At 40.2% G+C, this 25,242-nt stretch overlaps 1 protein-coding gene across 1 annotated transcript; it reads left to right on the top strand.

Moving 5' to 3' along the window:
- The first annotated feature begins 87 nt into the window (after nt 1-87).
- On the top strand, nt 88-10,942 carry LOC148896485 (chemerin-like receptor 1). Its single transcript, XM_088998353.1, has 2 exons — nt 88-717; nt 7,288-10,942. The coding sequence occupies exons 1-2, from the start codon at nt 610-612 to the stop codon at nt 8,386-8,388; spliced, it is 1,209 nt and encodes a 402-aa protein (XP_088854479.1). The 5' UTR covers nt 88-609; the 3' UTR covers nt 8,389-10,942.
- The last annotated feature ends 14,300 nt before the right edge of the window (nt 10,943-25,242 follow it).

Here is a 25,242-nt window from a genome sequence, read left to right as displayed (position 1 = left end):
GTGCAAGTGATGCACTTTTTCTAATTAAGTAAATCCAACGGATTTTATTTTGCTCAAGTGTTTCTTAATTGAGCTCAATGAACAGTTACGAGATCAAGAGTTGTGTGTTTTTAATGTATTTATTTTTCTTACTAAAAGTGTATCAAAAGTATTCATTTAGATTATATGAATGTTTTTAAGTATTAAAAACGGTTTGCATTATAGAATTGGACAATTGGTTTCATGTGAATTCAATTGCAACACGATATCTATATCTAAATAGTCCTAGTCAACAAATCTGTCAAAGAAATCACTATTATATTCACTAGAGGGGCAACCCAGAGTGGTGAACCCTTAATAGAAAATGTAGAATGTGCCAAAAAAATGGCCGTGTTGTGAGTCTACGGCTTGGGATGGAGTAAGCATCCATCAAGCGTCTCAAAATGAAACATCAACAGAAACAAAAACAAATGGGAGCATGTGTGCCAAGATTTGCGCATGTGGCCAAAGTTTGCATGTTCTCTTTATTAGTGTGAGTTTCTTAAACTCTAACTTCCCTTTAGTTAAGGAAACTTTCAAAATGTTTTACGTTACTAGACACACAAAAAGAATAAGCCTTTTAAAGTGCATATGAACTTTGAGTCACCCCAAGTGGGTAGTGTCATCACACTGGTTGCTTTATTAGAGCGACTGACTTGGGTAATTTCACCTTTTGTCTCAGCTTCACCACACAGAAGAGTTTTGAGAAAGGTACAGTACATATTATATTTTGGCAGTTGTGATTTGGCTCGGTTGTATCTCAATAAGTTGGAATATTGTTCAAAAGTTTGTTTATTTCAGTAGTTCATTATAAATAATTATTTTATATATTTATATATTACTTGGATTAATTAAACAACATACATATCAGTAAATACTTTTAAGTTTATAACTCGCAAAATCATTTTGATTGGTATCCATGGCAAAATATGATTTATTGAGAGATTGAATTTTAAATAACTATCTTTCTTAGCTTCATGTATGATAAACATTAGTTTTTAAAAACAGTCTCTCTCTGTATATATATATATATATATATATATATATATATATATATATATATATATATATATATATATATATATATATATATATATATATATATATATATACAAAACATTGTATGTAATTCATTTCTGTAGTTCTATACAAATCTTGAATATATATATATATATTCAAGATTTGTATAGAACTGCAGAAATGAATGACATTTTGGGTGACATTTTGCTTTTTTGGAGATGGAGCTTGATTTATGGTAACAATTTCTCTATAATGGGTTGCCCAGTTCTTTTTTTTTTTTTTTTTTTTTTTTTTTTTTTTCAAAAAAATTCTGAATAGTTATTGTTAATAGTACTTAACTCATTCACTGACAGACGATGTGCAAATATGTGTCCATTCCAGTGCCAACGTTTTTGTTCTGTTCACTCAAATTGCAGAATCTATAGAATATTGAGTTTTAGGACTATTGTACATAAACATTCAATACAGAGTAAGAAACCGTAGGCGTAGACTCGCTTCTTTCATCAGAAAAAAAGTTTATGCCAATCTTATTTGGCTCTCGAATTACTGTATCTCTAATGGAAGTGGGGGCGGCTGTACAAAAGGTAAATGCTGCCCCCTCGTGGGAGGCAAAAACATTGCCAGAGGTCTGACAGGAGCTTAAACCATACCCCCCAGCTAGAAAAAAACCAAAACTCGGAACAAATTTGGGAATGGCGCTCCACGTCATGCTTTTCAATTCCCGAATAAATTTGGGAATGGCAGTGAATGAGTTAAGACTTTGAAAGAGACTTATTTAGCCGTTTTAGTTTTAACTCTGTTATTATTGCGTGGGAGGTTAGTTTGGAACATCCATCCAGAAATTTGCAATCACTGAGTAATGTGCCATGTTAGGTCATTTGGGATAACGCGTGAAAATTTTCAACTTCACCTGGTCCGAAAAATATTCAACATCACTGTATTTATCATCAATTCAGGCAAGTGTATCAAAAAATATGTTACAAAATAGCTTTCAGTAAATGCGTGAGTAAATTAATGAGTTGATTATTATTTCAATGTGCAAACTTTGTGACATTTCTGCTTTTTTATTGAATTATATGTATATTTTTTATTTTTTTATATTTATATATTTTTTTGTAATTTCTTTTGCCTTGCCTCAATAAAGGTTCGGAAACAGACAATAAATCGATTCACTCTTCTCTAAAGTGCCAATAAATGCAGTAATTTGACAAAAACCTCCATCATCACATCATTCTCGTGTTAACAGTTTGTCAGACATAAAAAGTAAGAGGACCCATGATATAACTCTGAGGCACATATTTATTCATGGACAGAATGAAGTTTCACCCACATTCATATTTGGTGTTAACTCATATCAATAAAGATTGAGACCAGGGATTAGTTGGTTTACAGTGGACTGTTCCTTCTACGGCAATGACAAATCACACTTTATATTCGAATCACTAGTAGCCTATCACTAACCAATGCAAATGCAATGGGACTTTACCATAATTACAAGGAATCTGTGAATACAGGGTGAACCCCCCCCCCCCCCCCAAAAAAAAAAAAAAAAAAAAACAGGCCCCAACTCTAATCAGGCCCCGTTTCTTAGTGATTTGTCCGAATGAAATGAAACTTTGATCATAACTCGTTTATCATATTCAAAACATCACATCAAAATACTGGTGTCTTTGGCCTTTTTTCCTTCGTTCTACAGCTTGTGTTCTAGCAGTAACGTGCGGTGAGGTTCATGGCTGGTGAGGCACTGACGTCATCATAGTCACATTTACAAACATGAACTCTACAGAGTAGTTTATTCACCATTTGATTGGCAACAGTTAACGTATTTTGTTTAAAATTTCATGTCAGCATTCTTTATATATACAAACTGTAGCATAGAAAAAAATAATTTAAAAAACGTTTTTATAGTGTTACCTTTACTTGTAAATGAAGTCCATGCGCCGCTCCTTCTGAAGAAAGGCATCGATAACTTCTTTATAGAAGCCTTCCTTATCTTTCTTCAGTTTTAAAAGTCTCTCTGTATCAACTGAGATCACTGCCAGTGAAAAAAGTAATCCTTGATCAGTCCTGTTCCGACTGTATGTTTTCAGTGCTGAGAATGACAATCTCGTCTATGTCTACAGCAACAAATGGGGCTGCACCCATCTCCTTTTTAATGTCATTTCTAATGACATCACCAACTGCTTCAATTAAATCGTTCTGTATTCTGTTTCACAGGCTAGTAAATATAGTGGATGTTCCAAAATGACTCGCTAGCCCAGCATGGGCAAACTACGTCCCGCGGGCCACATACGGCCCGTTAGGCTTTTCAATCCGGCCCGCCGAACTTGCCCAAATTATAGTACAAACAGTGTCTAAAACTCATGACAAAAAGCTAGCGAACAACAGGGCAGATAACTGAAAAGTTGCCTGCCCCATTTTTCCCAACTTGAAGCAAAATGAGACCAATCCCATTAAGAAACATTGTCACAAAGTATAAAGTTTTTTTTTAAATCAAGAATGCACCAACTACAAATGCTACCTTGCTTAATTTACAGCAAATGCGCATGGCTGTAAATTTTGCTACAGTAGTCGATTGTCATTGTGGTGCACAATGCAACGTTTGCATTGATTCCTACGAGCCACTAAGCCCCTTTCATAAGTCTCACGTACACTTTACAGTCACGGTTTAATGTAAATTTACGTTTTGTAGCGTCACATACGTTGTTAGCTTCTTTTGAATCTTTCTTCTAGTTTGAGGTTCTGTGCATCTATTTTGGAAAATGACATGCAATTGCACGACTTTGTAACGCTTGCGAAAGTCCGGAAGAAAGAAACAGGCTTCTGATTGGCTGCCGAGCCGAGTATGCAAATTTCAACTGCAGGTAGTCTATGTTTGTGTGCTCGGCGACGGTACACGTGTATTGTTAGCGCGTGAAGGCGAGAGCGTCAGTGAGGAGTTTGTTGAGCGCGCGGTCAGGACAAACCATCTATGATTTGGCGGAATTTAACACAAGTAGGTATTATTGAGCTTGAATATTTCGTTGTGTAAAGTGGAAAGTGATTCCATTTTTCAATAAATGTTGATTTCTTTGCCCCTTCGATGGAAACTTAAAAACAGACGCAATCTTGATAAATCACAGTGCATATGTTATTTTAATCTATTTCCATTTCCTCCTCCAAGTATCTGCGAAATAGTCTGTAAATGCCATATCTTGCATATTCCTTGAGACAAATTTATTAACTGATCAGGGATATTTTTCACATTTGAAAGACAGTTAATAAATTGGGTTGTAGTGTTTTTACTGTGTTATGAGGTTTGTACATACTACATTTAAAGGACAACCGGCACCATTTTTTGTTTTTGTTTCCCACTGACATCAGAAAAACGTTTTATAGCATCTAAAATACCCAAATCAGGCAGGCTGATATTTTTAGTTAAATGAAAAACACCAATAAAAATGACTTCAAAATGAATCCGGAAATGGTCAGTTTCAGAAGGTCCCACCCCTCTGTTCGTGACGTCACGCCAAGACGTCGTGCCTTGCTCGAGAATCAAAACAATGGCTTCAGATTCGGAGAAGATGTTTTCTTGTTCTTGTTCTTCTGAAGAGGAAAGCATAAATGTTTGCAATTGATTCTAGGAGTCCTCCCATATCAATTCGAGCCGTCAATGACAGCAATGTAGCACCCAGAAAAAGCAGAAGATTGCGCCCAAGCTCCGTTGGAAATGGGCTGATTTGTCAGCTGGGAATTTGTGTCAGCGAATATCAAATAGTTGTCTTGGTGCAACACACAATGATTCACCATGGCGTTATTTATGTGTTTTCCTTCTAATTTCGCCATCAACACGGATCAACACGGATTAACACGAAGTTTTCAGACCAAACAAAGTACCCAAAATGCATTGTATGTCGCTTTCTCGGTCAGGGGCGGTCCAAACGTGACGTCACATGGGGATCGTCATCAACTCGAAAACAAGACTTCATAGATTCAGCGCAAGTCTTAAAACGTAAACTATAGCTATATGCTGTGGAATCTTTGTAAAATACGCTCAGTCGAAGTCATTTGAAGTGATTTTATAAATTATGGACATAACTTGTTCGGAGTATTTCCGGCCCAAACACTCCCTCCAAATGCTCCTGGCCCGGCCCCTCTGTCAAATTTTAGAACCCAATGCGGCCCGCGAGTCAAAAAGTTTGCCCACCCCTGCGCTAGCCTGTCATCTTTCTGAGCGAAAGCATGTGTGACGGGTGTCACAACAGTGACTGTCTTCGTCTCCACGATGCTGCCGTCTTATTGAAGACGAGAGGCGTGGATGTGTCTTTTTATTTCTTTTATTTCTGCAACACAGTATGGCAGAAGGGATGGGTGAAGTCGCATGGGTTTCGTCTTGTGATTAACCTGAATCTCCTCAAGATTGTTCTCAAATGCAAAACATTGTAGATAACAAAACAGAATTAACAACATGTGATCGTATAGTGGTTATTTACAGAAAAAGAGAATACAACACAAGTTCACTGTTATTTACAAGATGTCCCTGAACGCATCATAGGCGGAGACTCGGCAGAACACGCGGTGCGCTTGTAATGGCTGGCGCACAGTTCAACCTGCCGCGGACACTCACGGCCAAATGAAACACGACACAAGAAACTACATATTGTTCAATAAAAACGAAATGAAACAATTATTACCTGCAACACAGTATGGCAGAAGGGATGGGTGAAGCCGCATGGGTTTCGTCTTGTGATTAACTGCGCAATAGAAAAGCACTATGAAGCACATGTGCTCCAAAGTTCCACTCGACAAAACGTGAAGTAAATAATGACACAAAAAGTAATCTGGACTCGAAATGAACAAGGGAACTAATTAGATAACACTAGACAGTACAAAAGGGGAAACAAAATAAGATATTGTCATGAAAATGAGCGTTAATCGACATCAACAGAAAATTGCGACTCACCCTGAATCTCCTCGAGATTGTTCTGGAACTATGGGCGGGACATGGTGCCACACTGTGCGCCGTTGCGTCACTTCCTTCATAATTTAATAATCTAAGTGCACAACTCCGTTACACATAGTTGCCACGATGAGCAGAGCCTTTACTTTCATCATTTCCACGGAATGCCAGCTGTTGTTTGGTAAGGAAGCAGGTGGCATTGATGAGATCTTTTAAAATCTCCCGCTTCTCCTTTACCTTAGCATTGTGGATGCTGATGTTGAGTCTTTGCTCATTTTTGATGAGGCTCCGTTGTAATTTTTTCAGGTCGCAATAACCCATTTGAGTCCAGACAAATCACTAAATACATATAACTGTTTAATTTATTTATTCATTTGATATTTCCATGACAGCTTTCCATGATGACAGGTGAGGCACTGCCTCCCCTGCCTCCACTGACTGCACGTCACTGTGTTCTAGATGGCCTCCATTTAGCTCCATGACGTTCTTACAGACTGAATTGGTCCATTTACTTGTCGTTCATGAGCAAGTTCTGGTTCCAGCAAGACGGTGAAAGTTCTCACTCCTCAAACCTGTCCCGAGAACTTTGGAGGCCGAGTGATCAGTTTCAAGACTGATTTTGAGTGGGCACCCCATAGCCCGGATTTAAGACCCCAGATTTTTTTCTTTTGGGCTATCTTAAGGACAGAGTCTATGCCGAGAAACCCAGGACTCAAGAAAGCCATCAGGGAGGAGATGAGAGCTATTACCAATTTAGTCTGTAAAAACGTCATGGACAACTTCGTGCTGCGCCTCAGGAAATGTGCAAAGCTAAATGGAGGCCATGTAGAACATATGCTGTAGAACAGAGAAAAAAAATGCCAAAGACCCTAGTGTTTTGATGAGATGTTCTGAATATAATAACTAGTTATTACCAAAGTTTCATTTAATTTGGTCAAAACACTAAGAAACAGAGCCTAAATAGGGTTGGGGCCCGTTTTTTTGGGGTCACCCTGTATATGAAAAAACAGTTCTAGACAATGAATCTGAAAATATCAAATGCAAACTGTGTGTTTTGTTCCGCATGATTACACACACTCTTGCACCTCTGCTCACACAAGTTCATAGCATGCTATTCGTATCCTGAAAACATATATTGGTTCCATCCGATACTTGACACCTTGTACGTAGATATGTACACAACTTTCATTAGTTAGCCAACAGGAAAAACCACAAAATGCAGTAACCATTTTATTGTCAACGGAGGAAGTTGCAAGCATGTTGCATAACGGCTTATTCTGAGAACAGCATCACTATGAAACGTGATGGAGAGAATTGTTTTTTTCTTTGCAGGTTTCAAGATGATGGAGGTCGTCGAAGACTTCAATGACACTGACGACTTTTTTGGCAATTTCACAAGCGATTCAAATGCTCAGTTGAGGAAATCTCTCAACATCATGTCAATTGTCGTTTACACCCTAGCTTTTGTCCTGGGTGTGCTAGGCAATGGTGTGGTGATAGGTGTCACTGGATTCATGATGAAGAAAACGGTTAACACTGTATGGTTCCTCAACCTCGCTGTGGCTGACTTTCTCTTCACAGCCTTTCTTCCATTGAGTGCGACGTACACTGCTTTAGAATTCCACTGGCCCTTTGGGACGTTCATGTGCAAACTAAGTAGTGCAGTTAGTGCTCTCAATATGTTCGCCAGTGTTTACACCTTGATGATTATCAGCATTGACCGATGCGTTTCCGTGTTGTTGCCGGTTTGGGCTCAGAACCACCGCAGTGTCCAGAAAGCTTCCCGCCTGAGTCTGTGTGTTTGGGTGGTGGCTCTGATTCTAAGCACTCCATTCTTCATCTTCCGGGACACAAGGCCATCCTTCTTCAACAAAGATGTTATTAACTGCTACAACAACTTTGTATTTTCTGACGATTTCACACCGGAGCTAGATGAGCTCCGGCTGTTTCGCCATCAGGCGATAACGGTGACTCGATTCCTCCTGAGTTTCGCTATCCCCTTTATCGTCATTGTTTCCTGTTATGCTGCCATCATCCATCGCCTCAGAAAGAATCCAAACCTGGCCAGTCAAACGAGTCGCACCTTGAAGATCATTGCTGCTGTGATAATTGTTTTTTTCCTCTGCTGGGCTCCCTTTCATGTCCTTGTTTTGTTGGAACTAACCAGTTATCAATATTCAAGTGTACTAATCCAAAATGCAATAACACTCGGGCTGCCCATAGCCACAAGCTTGGCCTTTCTCAACAGTTGTCTAAATCCACTGCTCTATGTGTTCATGGGACAAGATTTCAAGGATAAAGTTTGTAAATCCATTGTGAAAGTACTAGAACATGCTTTCCAGGAAGAGAACACTCATGCAGAGTCAAAGACAGTAGAAACTAGTCAAGGCAATGAAAATAGTAAACTCTGACTTTCTGTAAAACGTGTTGCTGTCGCGTTCCGGTTTGCGATCAATGGGTGGCACTGTTGGGCCCTGCCTGCAGCTGCACAGGTGATGGTCTTTTTAATCAGTGGCAGTGAAAAGGACTCCGGGCACGACCATTCAGTGTCAGGTTATTGTTTGTTTCACCCTGTCAGGTTTGTTTCGTCCTGTTATGTTTTACTCGTGGTTTTGTTTGCTACTTTGTTGTTTGACATTTTGTTCCTTATGACTTTATTTAATGCAATTTGTCAAATACACCCTGCTCCTCCATCCTGCCTGCTTTTTTGGGGTCCACCACCACCATTCAAATTGTGACAGTTGCAGAACAGACCCAAAATTATAAATTCCTGTGTTCATTTTTGTCATGATCTGGTTGGCGACCAACAGGGGGCGCTGTCGGCCCCGTCTACACCTGCACGGGTGCTGGTCGTCCCGATCAGATTGGCGACCAGCGGGTAGCGACGTCAGCCCTGCCTGCAGCCTCGCAGGTGCTGGTCGTTTAATCATTGACACTTAAAAGGACACCCGGCACGACCATCCGGTGCCGGTTCATTGTTTGTTTGCTGCTTGTTTGCTGCATGCGTTGTGTATGTGTTTGTTTAACCTTGGCGGACTTTTACTTTTGGTCTTCTTTTGATACTTTGTATTTTTTCTGTTCAGATGATTTTGATGTTTTACATTTTGTTCCTGCCTTATTTTAATACAATTTGTCAAACAACCTCCTGCTCACTCCTGCCTGCTTTTTGGGATCCGCACCCGCCATCATCACCTCGCAAACCGTGACAATTTTGATGTCTATATTCTTGCTCTTGGTCTCAGTTTTTCAACATTGACAGAATGTCTGTTAGTGAATACAGTATATAGTATTGCAATTTTCCCCATTGTGGCACTATTAAAGATTTTTTGATCTGATTGTTTCGGCATGTTGTGTTAAAGCCCCACAGTCAATTAAATTTTGTATTTGTCATTTGTTATTCCACCAAATACACGAAAGAGAAAATTAATACAACATTTGTGAGACAGACCTTGTTTCATGGCAGCACAACACAAAACAAACATCTAAAAATCCAAAGCATGATGTGAGTACAGACGTTCCCCACCTTATGAACGAGATACGTTCTGAGTGGTCGTTCGTATGGTGAATTTGCTTCAGTGCTATATTTTACATGGAATGTGTGTTTAAGTCAGACACTGAACGGGAAAGTATAAAATACAGACGCTCTAACAGTCGTAAAATAAATTCACACCTACTGGAGTCTTCTTTTCCTATCGGCTTTTTCCTTCAAGGGGTCGCCACAGCGAATCAGTGTCCTCCATCTTCAGAGGTTTGATTTGCATGTTTGTTGTGGCCAAGCTTTTACGTCAGATGCCTTTCCCGACACAACCCTCTGTATTTATCCGCTTGGGACTGACACAAGAAGACACTGGCTTATGTCGCCTTGTGGCTACAGAACAAGCAACTCTATGAACTTAATAAAGATGAAGATGCTCAGTAAAAGGCTCCTAAACACAAACTGGTCAGCGGAACAGCAACATTCAAAAAAGCAAAACTATATTCACCATTTGATTACAATGCTCTGATCTTACCACGAAATGGGCACGGCCACATATATCCTTGGGTCTTCAGTCAGCTATTACTGAAACTGCTGGCATGTAATGACTGAATTACGTGCCAGCAGCCATTACTTTTTCTTATGTATCACGTCCTCCTGGAGCATCAACTGGGAAGAGGGATTTCCTCCCTGCCCACATACTTTACGCAGCCAATCGTAACAGAGCTCGGCTGGAAAAAGGCACGCAATACAAAATCTAACTTACAGCATCTCTGTCCGAACATTTTTCGACATACTGTACCCGCAAAAATGTTCATATGTACCTTTATTCGTAACCCGAATGTTCGTAAATTGGGGAGCGTCTGCAATCCAATTTCTGATGAACATGGATCGTCATCTCTCTGAGCAATTTGGCTTGTTCTCAAGATGGCAATCACTGGTGTTCAATGTGAATTGAACACCAGAGAGTGGCTGCCAGCTCATGTATTTTATTTACTACTTTCATTCCTTTCATCACTTTGCTGCTGTGAGGTGTAAATTTCTCCACTGTGAGACTAATAAAGGCATATCCAATCCAATCCAAAATAAGTAAAAACTTGCTAATTTTTCCATTGGTTTTGAAGAGTTTTACTTTTTTGTCAATTCCAAAGCACATGCTCATACAGAATATTTTGAAAAACATACTTACCTACAAAAGGTTAATTCATGCTCTCTTATGATGATTGTACACAATTGTGCATACTTTTTGGTTCCGTTTCTAAATGAGCCAAACGTTCACAGAAAAAAATGTTACTGGCAATAATTTGCCTTGATTTTAACTGTAAAACATGCCAAAAGAGAAGAAAGTATATCAGGAATGGTGGTATAAGCTGCAAAATGTATTCAAAGTTTAATGTACTTTATTTATTGAATAAAATTTAATGAATATTAAATTAGACGCGCGTGTATGGTTCTTATCGTTCATGTTCTCATCGTTTATGTTCTTATAACCACCTCTGTAACTGAGAAGTCATATGTTAGCATCATCCACAGTCGGTGAGAAAGAGGGAGAGACACGCAGAGAGACAGAAACCCTGCGACTGTCAATAATATATCTGTACACAATGGATATGTAAGGAACACGAGCCGTTTGTACATATAGATTGCATCATTATCCAAACGCAACTCGTTAAATCAAAATAAAAAATTAGTAGCGTCCTAAATTGTAAACTTACGACGATCGGGGAAAAAGGATTTGACGTAATCCTCGTGTCAAACAGGATCTTTGGGCGGTTTGGCCTGGAGCAACGGACGTCCATGGCCGTAGCAGGAAGCGGCCAGTTAGCATCAAGCTGCGTGATTGGGAACCGACGCATATCGTTCTGGCGTGTCAACAAACGTGATCGATGTCGCGGTAAGTGCTGTCTTCCTTAAAAATAAGACTAAATGGTTAAGTGACGTCTTTTATTTAAATGTTACATTTATATGACGGTTTGCTAATGGTTGCTAACGGTCTCTCTTTCCCGATCACAAAATGAGACAAAAACATCAAAATAACACGATAAGATGGCGCACGGCATTGTTCTCGCTTTTTTGCGTTCGTTGTTTGATATTTAAATTGTGTGTATGTTGCGTTTGAGGGTGATTTTTATGTCGCATATACGCGAAGAGCCGTAACAGGCCGCATTGGAAAGGAGATCTGTAGCATTCATCTACCAATTGCAAGTCTAAATATGTGCAGGCATTTTTTCATCCCTGCTGACACGTTTTCCCGATTCCAACATGCACGTACTGTGTTAGATTTCGTAAAGTGGAAGGTTTGGTGTGTGGGCATATTTTCGTGACGTGTTATGCATGAAGTGAGTTATGTTGCATTTCCCTTTTGATTACACACAAATCCGACACTCGAATTTCTCAAATAGCACTTGAAATCGAACAATGTTAAAAGATTAATGCTACATATCATTTAACCGTTTTGTGTAACAATCTTGGTGTTCTTTCGTCCGTTTCTCAACCAGTGTGTAATTAGTCTGCCGTTTTACACGGAAAATTATCAACAGTCACTTAATTCAGTCACAAATACCTGCATAGTATTATTCATTTTTTTTGTAACTTGTGATGGAAAGTGACAATTCATGCTCTTCCACTTGATGGTAACAAATACAGTACACAATTAATCTGTATGTCCAATTTTTCAACATTTTTGTTGGGTGGCTTGCTGTGAAATTTATTTTTCCGAATGTAAAATATATGCTGTTAAGGTATTTATTCTTAACTGTGATTTTTTTTAGGCCCTCTTTTCGTGTATATATGTATATGTGTGCGTGTATGTCCATTTATAAAATATCAACACACACATATACTCAACTCAACTGTATTTATTTTATCAGTGTTTGATGTAAACATGCATTCCATACAAAATATAGCCTTCATCAGCATTTGGAGACTGCACGTGACATTGGCTGATTGCAGCTCTTGAATGAATGTGCATTCTGTTACCCCTTATGGCAGGGGTGTCAAAGTCAATTGATGAATGCTTACATTTCTACGATCAGCAAGGAACACGGCTGGATGTTGGGCATGGTGACCCTACCAGTTACCATGGCTGCAAGGGTGGTAGTGCCACAAATTTCCCCTCACTATAATGTAGGACACCGCCATGATCAAGTCAGACATGCTAACCCAATGGAAAGCAGCGGTTGATGGCCCTGGAGCTGTGTTGTACCTTGTTGCCACTCTCTGGAATGACCTGCCACTGAACATTCGGCAAGCCCCCTCGCTGCCCATCTTTAAAACCCGCCTCAAAACTCACTTGTACTCTTTGGCATTTGACTGGGCATGATTCAGACTTGATCTTAGTTTTACCCATGGTGCTTTCTATCTTTGTGACTGCTTTATTACCTGTATACAATAGTTGTCCATGTTAAGCTCTTTGTTACAGCTTCACCTGTTGTTCAAGCTCTACATAAATCGATATTGATGGTATGCCTTGGCCACCTTTAAATGCTTGGTTTTGAACCATTCTATTATGGATTTTGCTCTGTTTAGCATGGGTTTTGTTCAAAGCTAGTCACAGGTCTTTTGCAAACTCCAACAGTATGTTTGTTTTTCCGAAATGGCCCTATGGTTGACTCCACCAGTATTCCCACCAACTCTTGCTATCCTATTAGTCCTTGCTCATGCAAGGCAGCCACAGACCATGGACGATGCAGCCATCACAATGTTTGACAGTGGTGATGTTCTCAGGGTGATATGCGGTGTTACTATTACACCAAGGCCATCCGTTTTGGATTGTATTGGATTGGATTTGCCATTATTAGTCTCGCAGTGGAGAAATTTACATTTCACTATAAAAAAAATCCTCTTTCCCTCCCCCCCCATGAGTGGTGTCTGTCCCCCATTTTAGCTCGGGTCCTCTACCAGAGGCCACGAAGCTTGAGGGTTCTGCGCAGTATCCGTGCTGTTCCCAGCACTGCGCTTTTCTGGACCGAGATATCCGATGTTCCCGGGATCTGTTGCAACCAGTCGTCGAGTTTGGGGGTCACTGCCCCGAGTGCTCCGACCACCACAGGCACGACTGTCACCTTTACCTTGCAGGCTCTCTCCAGCTCCTCTCTGAGCCCTTGGTATTTCTCGATTTTCTCATGTTCCTTCTTTCTGATGTTTCCATCACTCGGGACCGCTACATCCACGACAACAGCTTTCTTTTCCCCTTCATCTATGACCACGATTTCTGGTTGGTTGGCCATTACCATCTTGTCAGTCTGTATCTGGAAGTCCCACAGGATCTTTGCTCAGTCATTCTCTACTACTTTGGGAGGTGTATCCCATTTTGACCTTGGGGTTTCCAGTCCATACTCCGCACAGATGTTTCGGTAGACTATGCCAGCCACCTGCTTATGGCGCTCCATGTAGGCTTTCCCTGCCAGCATCTTACACCCTGCAGTTATGTGTTGGATTGTCTCAGGTGTCTCAGGTCTACCAGAGGCCAGGAAGCTTGAGGGTTCTGCGCAGTATCCGTGCTGTTCCCAGGACTGCGATTTTCTGGATCGAGATAATATATAAATTTCTAGTCTTTTATGATATAATTAGTTCCGGTTAGTATGATACCCAGTTATTACAATAATCCGCTTACTACGGTGTCCTTTTCATCTCCCGCCAGCCAATTCGGTCTGTTTATATCAATACAAAAGCAGCTTAAGCTGAATCGATATTTGCTTAAGGATTTCAATACAGTTACCACCATTAGCGAACCCTGTATCTGTAACACCCGTTGGTCACGTGACCAGCTTCCGTGTCTTGCACTGTCATCCTCGAGCACTATAAAAACGGTGTAGCAGAACTCACATCTTTCATTAATGCTGCAATAGCATCTGAAACATACAGGAGTCTTCTTATACAGTATACTGTTTTTCAACACTAATTTCAACCATGGGGAAACGTAAGAATTGTGACATCGGAACTAAGCACAATAGTGGCTGTGGAGGAGAATCCAACAAGGAGCAAATCCTCCATTGCGAAAGAGTTCGACGTGCCGCAGAATACTTTATCAATGTAAGTAATGTAAACGTTGCAGTTTTTGTTTTCCATACATGTATTTAATTGTGTTGTATTCAGATATCTTTATCACTTGCAATAATCACTGTTTTTCATACAGTATGTACATGCTGGCGTTCGTGGTTTCTCTCGTGTGTATAGTACAGACATGGGCAAACTACGGCCCGCGGGCCACATACGGCCCGTTAGGCTTTTTAATCCGGCCCGCCAAACTTTCCCAAATTATAGTACAAAGAGTGTCTAAAACTCATGACAAAAAGTGAGCGAACAACAGGGCAGATAACTGAAAAGTTGCCTGGCCCATTTTTTGCAACTTGAAGCACAATGAGACAAGAAATCACATTAAAAAACATTGTCCCAAAGTATAAAGTTTTTTTTTAAATCAAGAATGTACCTACTACAAATGCTACCTTGCTTAATTTACGGGAAATGTGCATGGCTGTAGATTTTGCTGCAGTAGTCGACTGTCATTGTGGTGCACAATGCAACGTTTGCATTGCTTCCTACGAGCCACTAAGCCCCTTTCATAAGTCTCACGTACACTTTACAGTCACGGTTTAATGTAAATTTACGTTTTGTAGCGTCACATATGTTGTTAGCTTCTTTTGAATCTTTCTTCTGGGCTGAGGTTCTGTGCATCTATTTTGGAAAACGACATGCAATTGCACGACTTTATAACGCTTGCGAAAGTCCGGAAGAAGGAAGCAGGCTTCTGATTGGCTGCCATGCCGAGTATGCAAATTTCAACTGCAGGTAGCGTACGTCTGTGTGCTCGGCGACGGTACACGTGTATTGTTTGTGCGTGAGGGCGAGGGCGTCAGTGGAGAGTTTGTTGAGCGCGCCGTCAGGACAAACCATCTATGATTTGGCGGAATTTAACACAAGTAGGTATTATTGAGCCTGAATATTTCGTTGTGTAATATGTTTTGAATGTTGAAAGTGATTCCATTTTTCAATAAATGTTGATTTCTTTAACTTTGCCCCTTCGATGGAAACTTATTAAAAACAGACGCAATATTGATAAATCACAGTGCATATGTTATTTTAATCTATTTCCCTTTCCTCCTCCAAGTATCTGCGAAATAGAATGTAAACGCCATATTCCTTGAGCCAAATTTATTAATTGATCAGGGATATTTTTCACATTTGAAAGACAGTTAATAAATTGGGTTGTAGTGTTCTTACTGTGCTATGAGGTTTGTACATACTACATTTAAAGGACAACCGGCACCATTTTTTGTTTTTGTTTCCCACTGACATCAGAAAAACGTTTTATAGCATCTAAGATACCCAAATAAGGCAGGCTGATATTTTTACTTAAATGAAAAACACCAATAAAAATGACTTCAAAATGAATCCGGAAATAGTCAGTTTCAGAAGGTCCCGCCCCCTTGTTCGTGACGTCACGCCAAGACGTCTTGCCTTTGACGAGAATCAAAACAATAGCTTCAGATTTGGAGAAAATGTTTTCTTGTTACTCATCCAGTTATGAATATGATTCAAATAGTTCTGAAGAGGAAAGCATAAATGTTTGCAATTGATTCAAGGAGTCCTCCCATATCAATTCGAGCCGCCAATGACAGCAATGTAGCACCCAGAAAATGCAGAAGATTGCGCCCAAGCCCCATTGGAAATTGGCTGATTTGTCAGCTGGGAATTTGTGTCAGCGAATATCAAATACAGTAAAGTCTCGTTATATCGATATCGGATATATCGATAGTCCCGGTTCTATCGATACTATATCTATGCACGCACGGAGAAAATTACATGCAAACAGGGTCGGATATATCGATAGTCCCGCTTATATCGATATTTTTTCGGACTCCCTTGAATATCGATATAACGAGACTTTACTGTAGTTGTCTTGGTGCAACACACAACGATTCACCATCGCGTTATTTATGTGTTTTCCTTCTAATTTTGCCATCAACACGAAGTTTTCAGACCAAACAAAGTACCCAAAATGCATTGTATGTCGCTTTCTCAGTCAGGGGCGGAGCAAACGTGACGTCACATGGAGATCATCATCAACTCGAAAACAAGACTTCATGAATGTTCAGCGCAAGTCTTAAAACGTAAACTATAGCTATATGCTGTGGATTTATCAGCCTGTGGAAACGGGCTGATTCATTCCTCACAACAGCGGTGGCCATTTTTGGGTGCGACATTCACCCCCGCCCGTTTGCCTCAAAAACACGGAATCTTTGTAAAATACGCTCAGTCGAAGTCATTTGAAGTGATTTTATAAATTATGGACATAACTTGCTCCTGGCCCGGCCCCTCTGTCAAATTTTAGAACCCAATGCGGACCGCGAGTCAAAAAGTTTGCCCACCCCTGGTATAGTACAATGTCGAGTGCTACTCAGATATTGCAAGAGTGCGTTATGAAAATAATAAATGATGTTTTTATGTAATGCATAAGTTTATTTTTCACTTCACTACAGTACAAAAGCATGCTAGATACGCAATCCATGAAATCAAGGAGAAAATGACATGCCATATCAAAGATCCACCATTTATTGCCCACTTTTAATGTAGTTCGGTGCAGGATCAGATATATCGAAAGTCCGGTTCTATCAATATTTTTCCGACTCCCGAGAATATAACGTTATAACGAGACTTTACTGTATATATGTATATGTATATATGTATGTATATGTGGATCTACCTCCGTCAAGGATGATGCTTCGTACTGATGTCACAACATTTATTGCGAAACATTTGGAACACTGAAAACTATAAAGGACATTGAAACAATAACATTACAATAAGTTCGACAAAACATTCAGTCAATAAGCAAATTAATAACGTACCGTGTGCACCTTGTTAACCGAAAGTAGATAAACGTTGACGTAGACTTAGGACTGTCGTTCTCTCTCTTGCAGTTGCTCTACTTCTGTCTCTCTCGCATTAGTCTCGTTCCGTCTGTCTCGCCTTACTCGCTTTTATCGAAACACATGACACGGAAATGGAAGTGATAATGGCAAAACATAAAGTATTGAAGACGATTTTAAAAAAACACACTTCTAAAGGTTCGCATAGAAACATTAAACACTTCTACAGAACAAGTCAAAATAAATTATATTTTTGTTGTCATGGCAACCAATGACAAGATACCCGCCAGTTACAATATGTATATGTATGTATGTATGTATGTATGTATGTATGTATGTATGTATGTATTTATGTATGTATGTATATCATAGACCTGAAATTGGAGTCTGAGGAAACATTGGCATCTTATGATTTGACTTCTCTCTTTTCATCTGTCCCAACCTCAGCAGCAGTCTCAGTGGGGAGAACGAGGCTGTTGGAAGACTCCTCTGTGCATGAAAAAACAAACTTAAACCGGACTACATCTGCCAATTATTGGAAATGTACCGTAACATTACATATTTTCAAGTTAGAGAAAAAAATTACAAACAAATTCATGGTTGTGCTATGGGCTCACCAGTTTCACCCATAGTGGCAAATCTGTACATGGAAGAGATGGAGAAACAGGCCCTCACATCCTTCCCGGGGAGTAAACCTAGGCGCTGGTTTAGATATGTGGACAACACTTTTGTTATAATCAAAAAACATTAAATTCAATCCTTCACAGATCACCTCAACACTGTGGACACCAATATCAAATTTACTCGCGAGGACATGTAAGAAAACTAACTAGCCTTTTGGGACTGCGAAGTAATTATACAAGAGGACAGAGAGCTAAAACCAGAAGTCTTTAGGAAGGCCACGCGCACTGACCAACCTGCTTATTGAATCAAATCACCTACTACAAAACAAACGAGGAGTTATCAGAACCCCTGAACAAATACCAAGTGTTAATGGTAAGGAAAAGGAGTCAAAACATGCCAGGAGAGCGTTCACAAATTGTGGTTACCCTCAGTGGTCTTTCAACAAATATCAAAAGAAAACAATATGGAAAAAAAACAAAAATCCTGCAGAAACAAAAAAGGAGAGGAGTAGCAGTACCTTATATTGCAGGGGTTCTATAGCAACACCAAATTCCTACCTATTTCAAACCTATAAATACCTTAACACAAAAATGAGTGCATCCAAAAGATAGGCTGTCAAATGAAGAAAAAAAAGTAATGTCGTTTATTCTATCTTCTTCTTTTCCTTTCGGCTTTTCCCTTTGGGGGTTGCCACAGTGAATCAGTGTCCTCCATCTAAGCCCGTTTTGTGCATCCTCTTTGGTTTTCCTCTCGGTCTCCTGCCTGGCAGTTCAAGACTCAGCACCCTTCTCCCGATAGTCACTCTCTTACCTCTGGACATGTCCAAACCATCTCAGTCTGGCATCTCTGACTTTCCCTCCAAAGCCTCTAATATGAGTTGTCCCTCTGATATACTCATTCCTGATCCTATCCAACCGGGTCACTCCCCAAAAAAAACTCAACATCTTCATCTCTGATGCCTCCAGCTCTGTTTCCTGTCTTTTCTTCAATGGCACTGTCTCCAGTCCAAACATCATGGCTGGTCTAACCACCGTTTTATACACCACTCATCAAACGAAACAAAGGCTTAATAAAATATAATCACCATTGCAGGGACAATGCTAATGGGCCTCAATCTGCAGTACATCTGCACCAAAAAGCTGGCAACCACTCATTTGACGATAGTGAGGTTAAAATCAGCAGCATTGTGCAAGTGTTGATGGGAATGCTGATGGAGCCAACTACAGGGCCATTTCAGAAGAAAAAAAATACTGTTGGAGTTTGCAAAATATCCTGTTCACTGACGAAGCTCTTTGGACGAGGAGCAAAACGTCCGACATCTTCAAAGAAGTACAGCTGACAACTGAAGAAACCTCTTCCTCGATAAACATGGTCTTCTCGGTTGCATCTCTTTGTAATGCTCTTCTTGTTTCGGCTCAAAGTTCAGAGGACATATTCCGGTTCTTTGTAGGTTTCCACTGCTTTCATACTCTTTCCATTCGTAAATGATTTATTGACCAGTGTTCTGCAAGAGCTTTAAAGGACAACTGACGTCTCCGGACAAGTTGTGTCCATAATTTGTAAAATGGCTTCAAATGACTTCTACTGAGCGTATTTTACAAAGATTACACCGCATATAGCTATACAGTAAAGTCTCGTTATATCGATATCGGATATATCGATAGTCCCGGTTATATCGATACTATTTCTATGCACGCAAGGAGAAAATTACATGCAAACAGGGTCGGATATATCGATAATCCCGGTTATAGCGATATTTTTTCGGACTCCCTTAAATATCGATATAACGAGACTTTACTGTATTTTACGTTTTAAGACTTGCGCTGAATATTCCAGAAGTCTTGTTTTTGAGTTGGTGACGAGTCCTCACACTACGTCACTGAAGGAATGCCCCTGACCGAAAAAAGGACACATTGTAGCAGTCCTTCCAACACGTCAATGCATTTTGCTGTACTTGTTTGGTGTGAAAACTTCGTGTTTCACCAAAAAGAGGCAGAAGAGGGCGACAAAGCTCCGTGTAAGGAATTAATCAGCCTGTGGAAACGGGCTGATTAATTCCTTACACGGAGCTTTGTCGCCATTTTCGGGCTCTTTTTTAGTGCTACATCCCCCCCCCATTGCCTCAAAATGGCACAGAATAAATTCTTTAATCCATTTCAAACACGTATGCTTTCCTCTTCAGAACTATTTGAATCATATTCATAACTGGATGAGTAACAAGAAAGCATATTCTCCGAATCTGAAGCCATTGTTTTGATTCTCCAGCAAGAAGACGTCTTCGGTTGAAGCCACGAACAAGGGGGCGGGACCTTCTGAAACTGGCCGCTTCCGGGTTCATTGTTTTGCAGATTTTGGACACTTTAAGTCATTTTTATTGGTGTTTTGGAGGGAGGGAGGGAGGGAGAAAGGGAAGATCCACCTTTTATATGTAATTTTGACTAAAAGAATGTTACAAAGAGAATGATTGTCTGAAGTCTGAACCCCATTCTATCAAGCCATCAACGACCATCACAAAGGTAAATAAAACGCCTTTATTTTACAGTACAGTTTATTTCTTTAATTACAGTCCTTTTGGAATGTGACTCATCTCAAACAGCAATTCTCTCCGACCTGGCACTCCATTCCATCAAGCCATCAATGACCATCACAAAGGTAAATAAACCGACTGTGGCTATGAGAATCGTCAACATGATGAATGATAATGTGATGCCTCAGTTTCGCAAGACCTTACAAGTCAGAAAGCAACAGGTGTCAATTAAGAGCCATCAACGACCATCACAAATGTAAATAAAGAAACTTTATTATACAGTGCAGTGCAATTCTTTCATTACAATACAATAGCACATTTATTATACATAGAATAAAGTATGTTGTGTGTAGTTTTAAGGCTTATTTAGTTGAAAATTATATTTTATGGAGACCTGGGAACGGATTATTCTCATTTTAATGGTTTCCTATGGGGGAAAAAATTGGAATATACACTTTTCGCTTTACACACTCTGTCTGGGAACCAATTAAGTTCGTAAGCCAAGGTCTCACTGTATGTGTGTCTTAGTGAGACTCCCCATGCTGTCAGCGAAAAAAGAAAGTGGTCGGACGAAAAAGTAAAATATGGATTTACAGATTACACACATCTGCATAATTGCACACTTGTACCACGAATACTGCTGCTGATCACTTTAGGATTTTCTGCACTAAATGTACAATTGAGGCGGCCCGGTATTCAAGTGGTTAGCACATATTCACAGTGCAGAGGTCGTGGGTTCAATCACTGCTCCGGCCTTCCTGTGTCATTTCATAAAAAATATGCATAGCGGGCTGATTGAACACTCCAAATTGCCTCTTGGTGTGAGTGTGAGCATGGAGGGTTGCTTGTATCTGTGTACACTGCGGTTGCCTGGCTATGGATTCAGGGTGTGCCCTGTGTACTGTCCAAAGACAGTTGGGATATGCTCCAGCACCACCTAGGACCCTAATGAGAAATATGCGGATTGGAAGTTGAATGAACTGAACAACTGTTATACAGTGAAGAAAATAAGTATTTGAACACCCTGCAATTTTGCTATTTCTCCCACTTAGAAATCACGGAAGGTTCTGAAATTTTCATCGTAGGTGCATGTCCACTGTCAGAGATCACCTAAAAAGAAAGAAGATACAGCTGCAAATAAGTATTTGAACACCTGTGTATCATCTAGAATTCTGACCCCGAAAGACCTGTTAGTCCACCCATTAGAAGTCCACCTGCACTCCATGTATCATCCTGAATCAGATGCACCTGTTTGAGGTCGTTAGCTGCATGAAGACACATGTCCACCCCATACAATCAGTCAGACTTTAACTTGTAACAAGGCAAAGACCAAAGAGCTGTCCAAGGACACCAGAGAGGAAATTGTACACCTCCACAAGGCTGCAAAGGGCTACGGAGCAATTGCCAAGCAGCTTGGTGAAAAAAAGTCCAAGAAGCTAAACATGGCGGTCAATCTCAATCGGAGTGGAGCCCCATGCAAGATATCACCTCTTGGTTTCATTTAACTAAAAATATCAGCCTGCCTGATTTGGGTATTTTAGATGCTATAAAACGTTTTTCTGATGTCAGTGGGAAACAAAAACAAAAAATGGTGCCGGTTGTCCTTTAAATGTAGTATGTACAAACCTCATAGCACAGTAAAAACACTACAACCCAATTTATTAACTGTCTTTCAAATGTGAAAAATATCCCTGATCAGTTAATAAATTTGTCTCAAGGAATATGCAAGATATGGCATTTACAAACTATTTCGCAGATACTTGGAGGAGGAAATGGAAATAGATTAAAATAACATATGCACTGTGATTTATCAAGATTGCGTCTGTTTTTAAGTTTCCATCGAAGGGGCAAAGAAATCAACATTTATTGAAAAATGGAATCACTTTCAACATTCAAAACATATTATTACACAACGAAATATTCAAGCTCAATAATACCTACTTGTGTTAAATTCCGCCAAATCATAGATGGTTTGTCCTGACCGCGCGCTCAACAGGTCTAAATGATTCTAAGAAAGGTGAAGAATCAGCACGGAACCACACGACTGGAGCTGGTCAATGACCTGAAAAGAGCTGGGACCACAGTTTCCAAGGTTACTGTAGGTAATACAATAAGACGTCATGATTTGAAATCACGTATGTCACGAAAGGTTCCTCTGCTTCAACCAGCACATGTCAAGGCCCGTCTTAAGTTTGCATATGACCATTTGGATGATCCAGAGGAGTCATGGGAGAACGTTTTGTGGTGAGATGAGACCAAAATAGAACTTTTTGGTCATCATTCCAGTAAGCGTGTTTGGAGGAAGAAGAATGAAGACTACAATCTGAAGAACACCATCCCTACTGCAAAGCATGGGGGTGGTAGCATCATGCTTTGGGTTTTTTTTCTGTACATGGAACAGGATGAGTCCACTGCATTAAAGAGAGGATGACTGGGACCATGTATTGTAAGATTTTGGGGAACAAGCTCCTTCCCTCAGTCAGCAATGAAGATGGGTCATGGGTCTTCCAACATGACAACGACCCGAAGCGCACAGCCAGGAAAACCAAGGAGTGGCTCCGTAAGAAGCATATCCAGGTTCTAGCATGGCCCGGCCAGTCTCCAGACCTGAACCCAATCGAAAATCTTTGGAGGCTGCTCAAACTCTGTTGAAACTGTGTTTCTCTGCGTTAGCCCAGAAACCTGACTGATCTAGAGAAGATCTTTGTGGAGGAGTAGGCCAAGATCCCTCCTGCAATGTGTGAAAACCTGGTGAAAAACTACAAGAAACGTTTGACCTGTGTAATAGCAAACAAAGGCTACTGTACCAAATATTAACATTCATTTTCTCAGGTGTTCAAGTACTTATTTGCAGCTATATCACACAAATGAATCATGAAAAAAAATAATGCATTGTGATTTTAAGGATGTTTCTTTTTTGTTTGTTTGATGAAAATTTCAGACCCCTCCATGATTTCTAAGTGTAAGAAATCCCAAAATAGCAGGGTGTTATTTTCTTCACTGTAGTATTATATCCTACAACTGATCATTTTACCTCTTCTTTATACTTTTTCACATTGTCTCACTGCTTTCATTGGGTGGCACCATCACACAACGGTCCACATACATTGTGAAATGTCGTTCCAAACATATTTGTCTTATCCTTGTTTATGATACTCGTGCAGCCTGTACTACTGGAAACATTTTCTTTGTGTCTTCTACATCCGAGTCCATTGAAGATGATTCTGATACAGTGAGACCTCAACTTACGAACTTAATTGGTTCCCAGACAGAGTGTGTAAGGCGAAAAGTGTGTATCTAAAAAAAAATCCCATAGGAAACCATTAAAATGGGAATACTCCGTTCCCGGGTTACCATAAAATATACTTTTCAACTAAATAAGCCTTAAAACTACACACAACCTACCTTATCCTATGTATAATAAATGTACAATTGTATTGTAATGAAAGAAATACACTGCACTGTATAATAAAATCACTTTATTTACATTTGTGATGGTCATTGATGGCTCTTAATTGACACCTGTTGCTTTCTGACTTGTTAGGTCTTACGAAACTGAGGCATCACATTATCATTCATCATGTTGATGATTCTCATAGCCTTTTCAGGATGGAACTGTTCAATAAAAGCCTACACATCAACTGTTGAATGGCCTGCTTCTGCTTGTCGTCTTGAAGGCAAATCAAATTCTCTGTGTTGATGACCTCATTATGGTCAGCAACAAGCTCCTCGATGTCATCTGCATTCACTTCGAGTCCCGTACGTAGGTGCTGGAAAAGATTTTATGACAACAAAAGGCGCAAGTCCGATGATTCCACGGACGCCGAATAAAACGCAACAAAAGAAGGCGGGCGGGGCGAATAAAATGGCACACTCGCGTCTAACGATCACCTTGTGCAAAGCAAACTGTTGGATTTGCCAGCACAAGACATAGCGATGCACTTTCGTTGTAATCATGTCACTGGTGAGGTGACAGTGACTCGTTGAAATGAAATGAAAGTGTCGCGAGCGGCGGCCCCGCCCAAGCTGTCAACTCGCACGTAACAATTTAGCGCGACTATTGACACGCTGTTCCGGTGTGTGTGAAAACACTCGCTCTGATTGGCTTACCATGACAGATGACTCTACCCTTTAGCCAATCACAATCACTTCTATCGCATCTTGACAGGGGGTGCGTTCAAGTGTATCAACACAGAAACGTTGGCAAGTGTTTGTCCCTGCTCATTCAGTTAGACAATGCTTTCCAAACAGCCTAGAGTCATAAAAAGTCGTGCGCAATTCTCGAACCTGAACGCACCACAAGTCTTGGATGACAAATAAACAGAGCAGAGCAGAGTAGACGTGTACGGCTGGTAGTTTTTTCAATTTATTCATCATAACGCACCACATTTGAACTGAGGCTGAATACGAGCCTGTGGTATTTATTTTCCGGTCCCATAATAGTAAAATTTTCTGCAAAAAGCTCCAAGTAGGCCAGGGGTGGCCAACCAGTCAGAGACTAAGAGCCACATTTTTTACTACCGTATTTTCACGACCATAAGGCGCATATAAACGTCTCAGATTTTTTTCAAAATGTGCGGTGCGCCCTGTAGTGCGGACGCGCACTGTAGTAGCAGTAACGCTAGTGGAAGAAATAAAAATTGAACATTTCCAAGGAGGTCCGTCTTGGTGCTGGCGTTTTATGAACCTGTGCCATTTTTCCATCCGGAAACAAAGCATTTTCGCGAGCTTTTCAGAATAATTCGCCGGGCTACCGTAGTCCTGCGGT

This window comes from Hippocampus bargibanti, linkage group LG06 (genome assembly GCF_051943395.1).
Source record: "Hippocampus bargibanti isolate YZ-2025 linkage group LG06, ASM5194339v1, whole genome shotgun sequence".
NCBI lineage: Eukaryota > Metazoa > Chordata > Actinopteri > Syngnathiformes > Syngnathidae > Hippocampus > Hippocampus bargibanti.
Note: the sequence above shows the minus strand (reverse complement) of the source record. Positions and strands in the feature narration are given on the sequence as shown.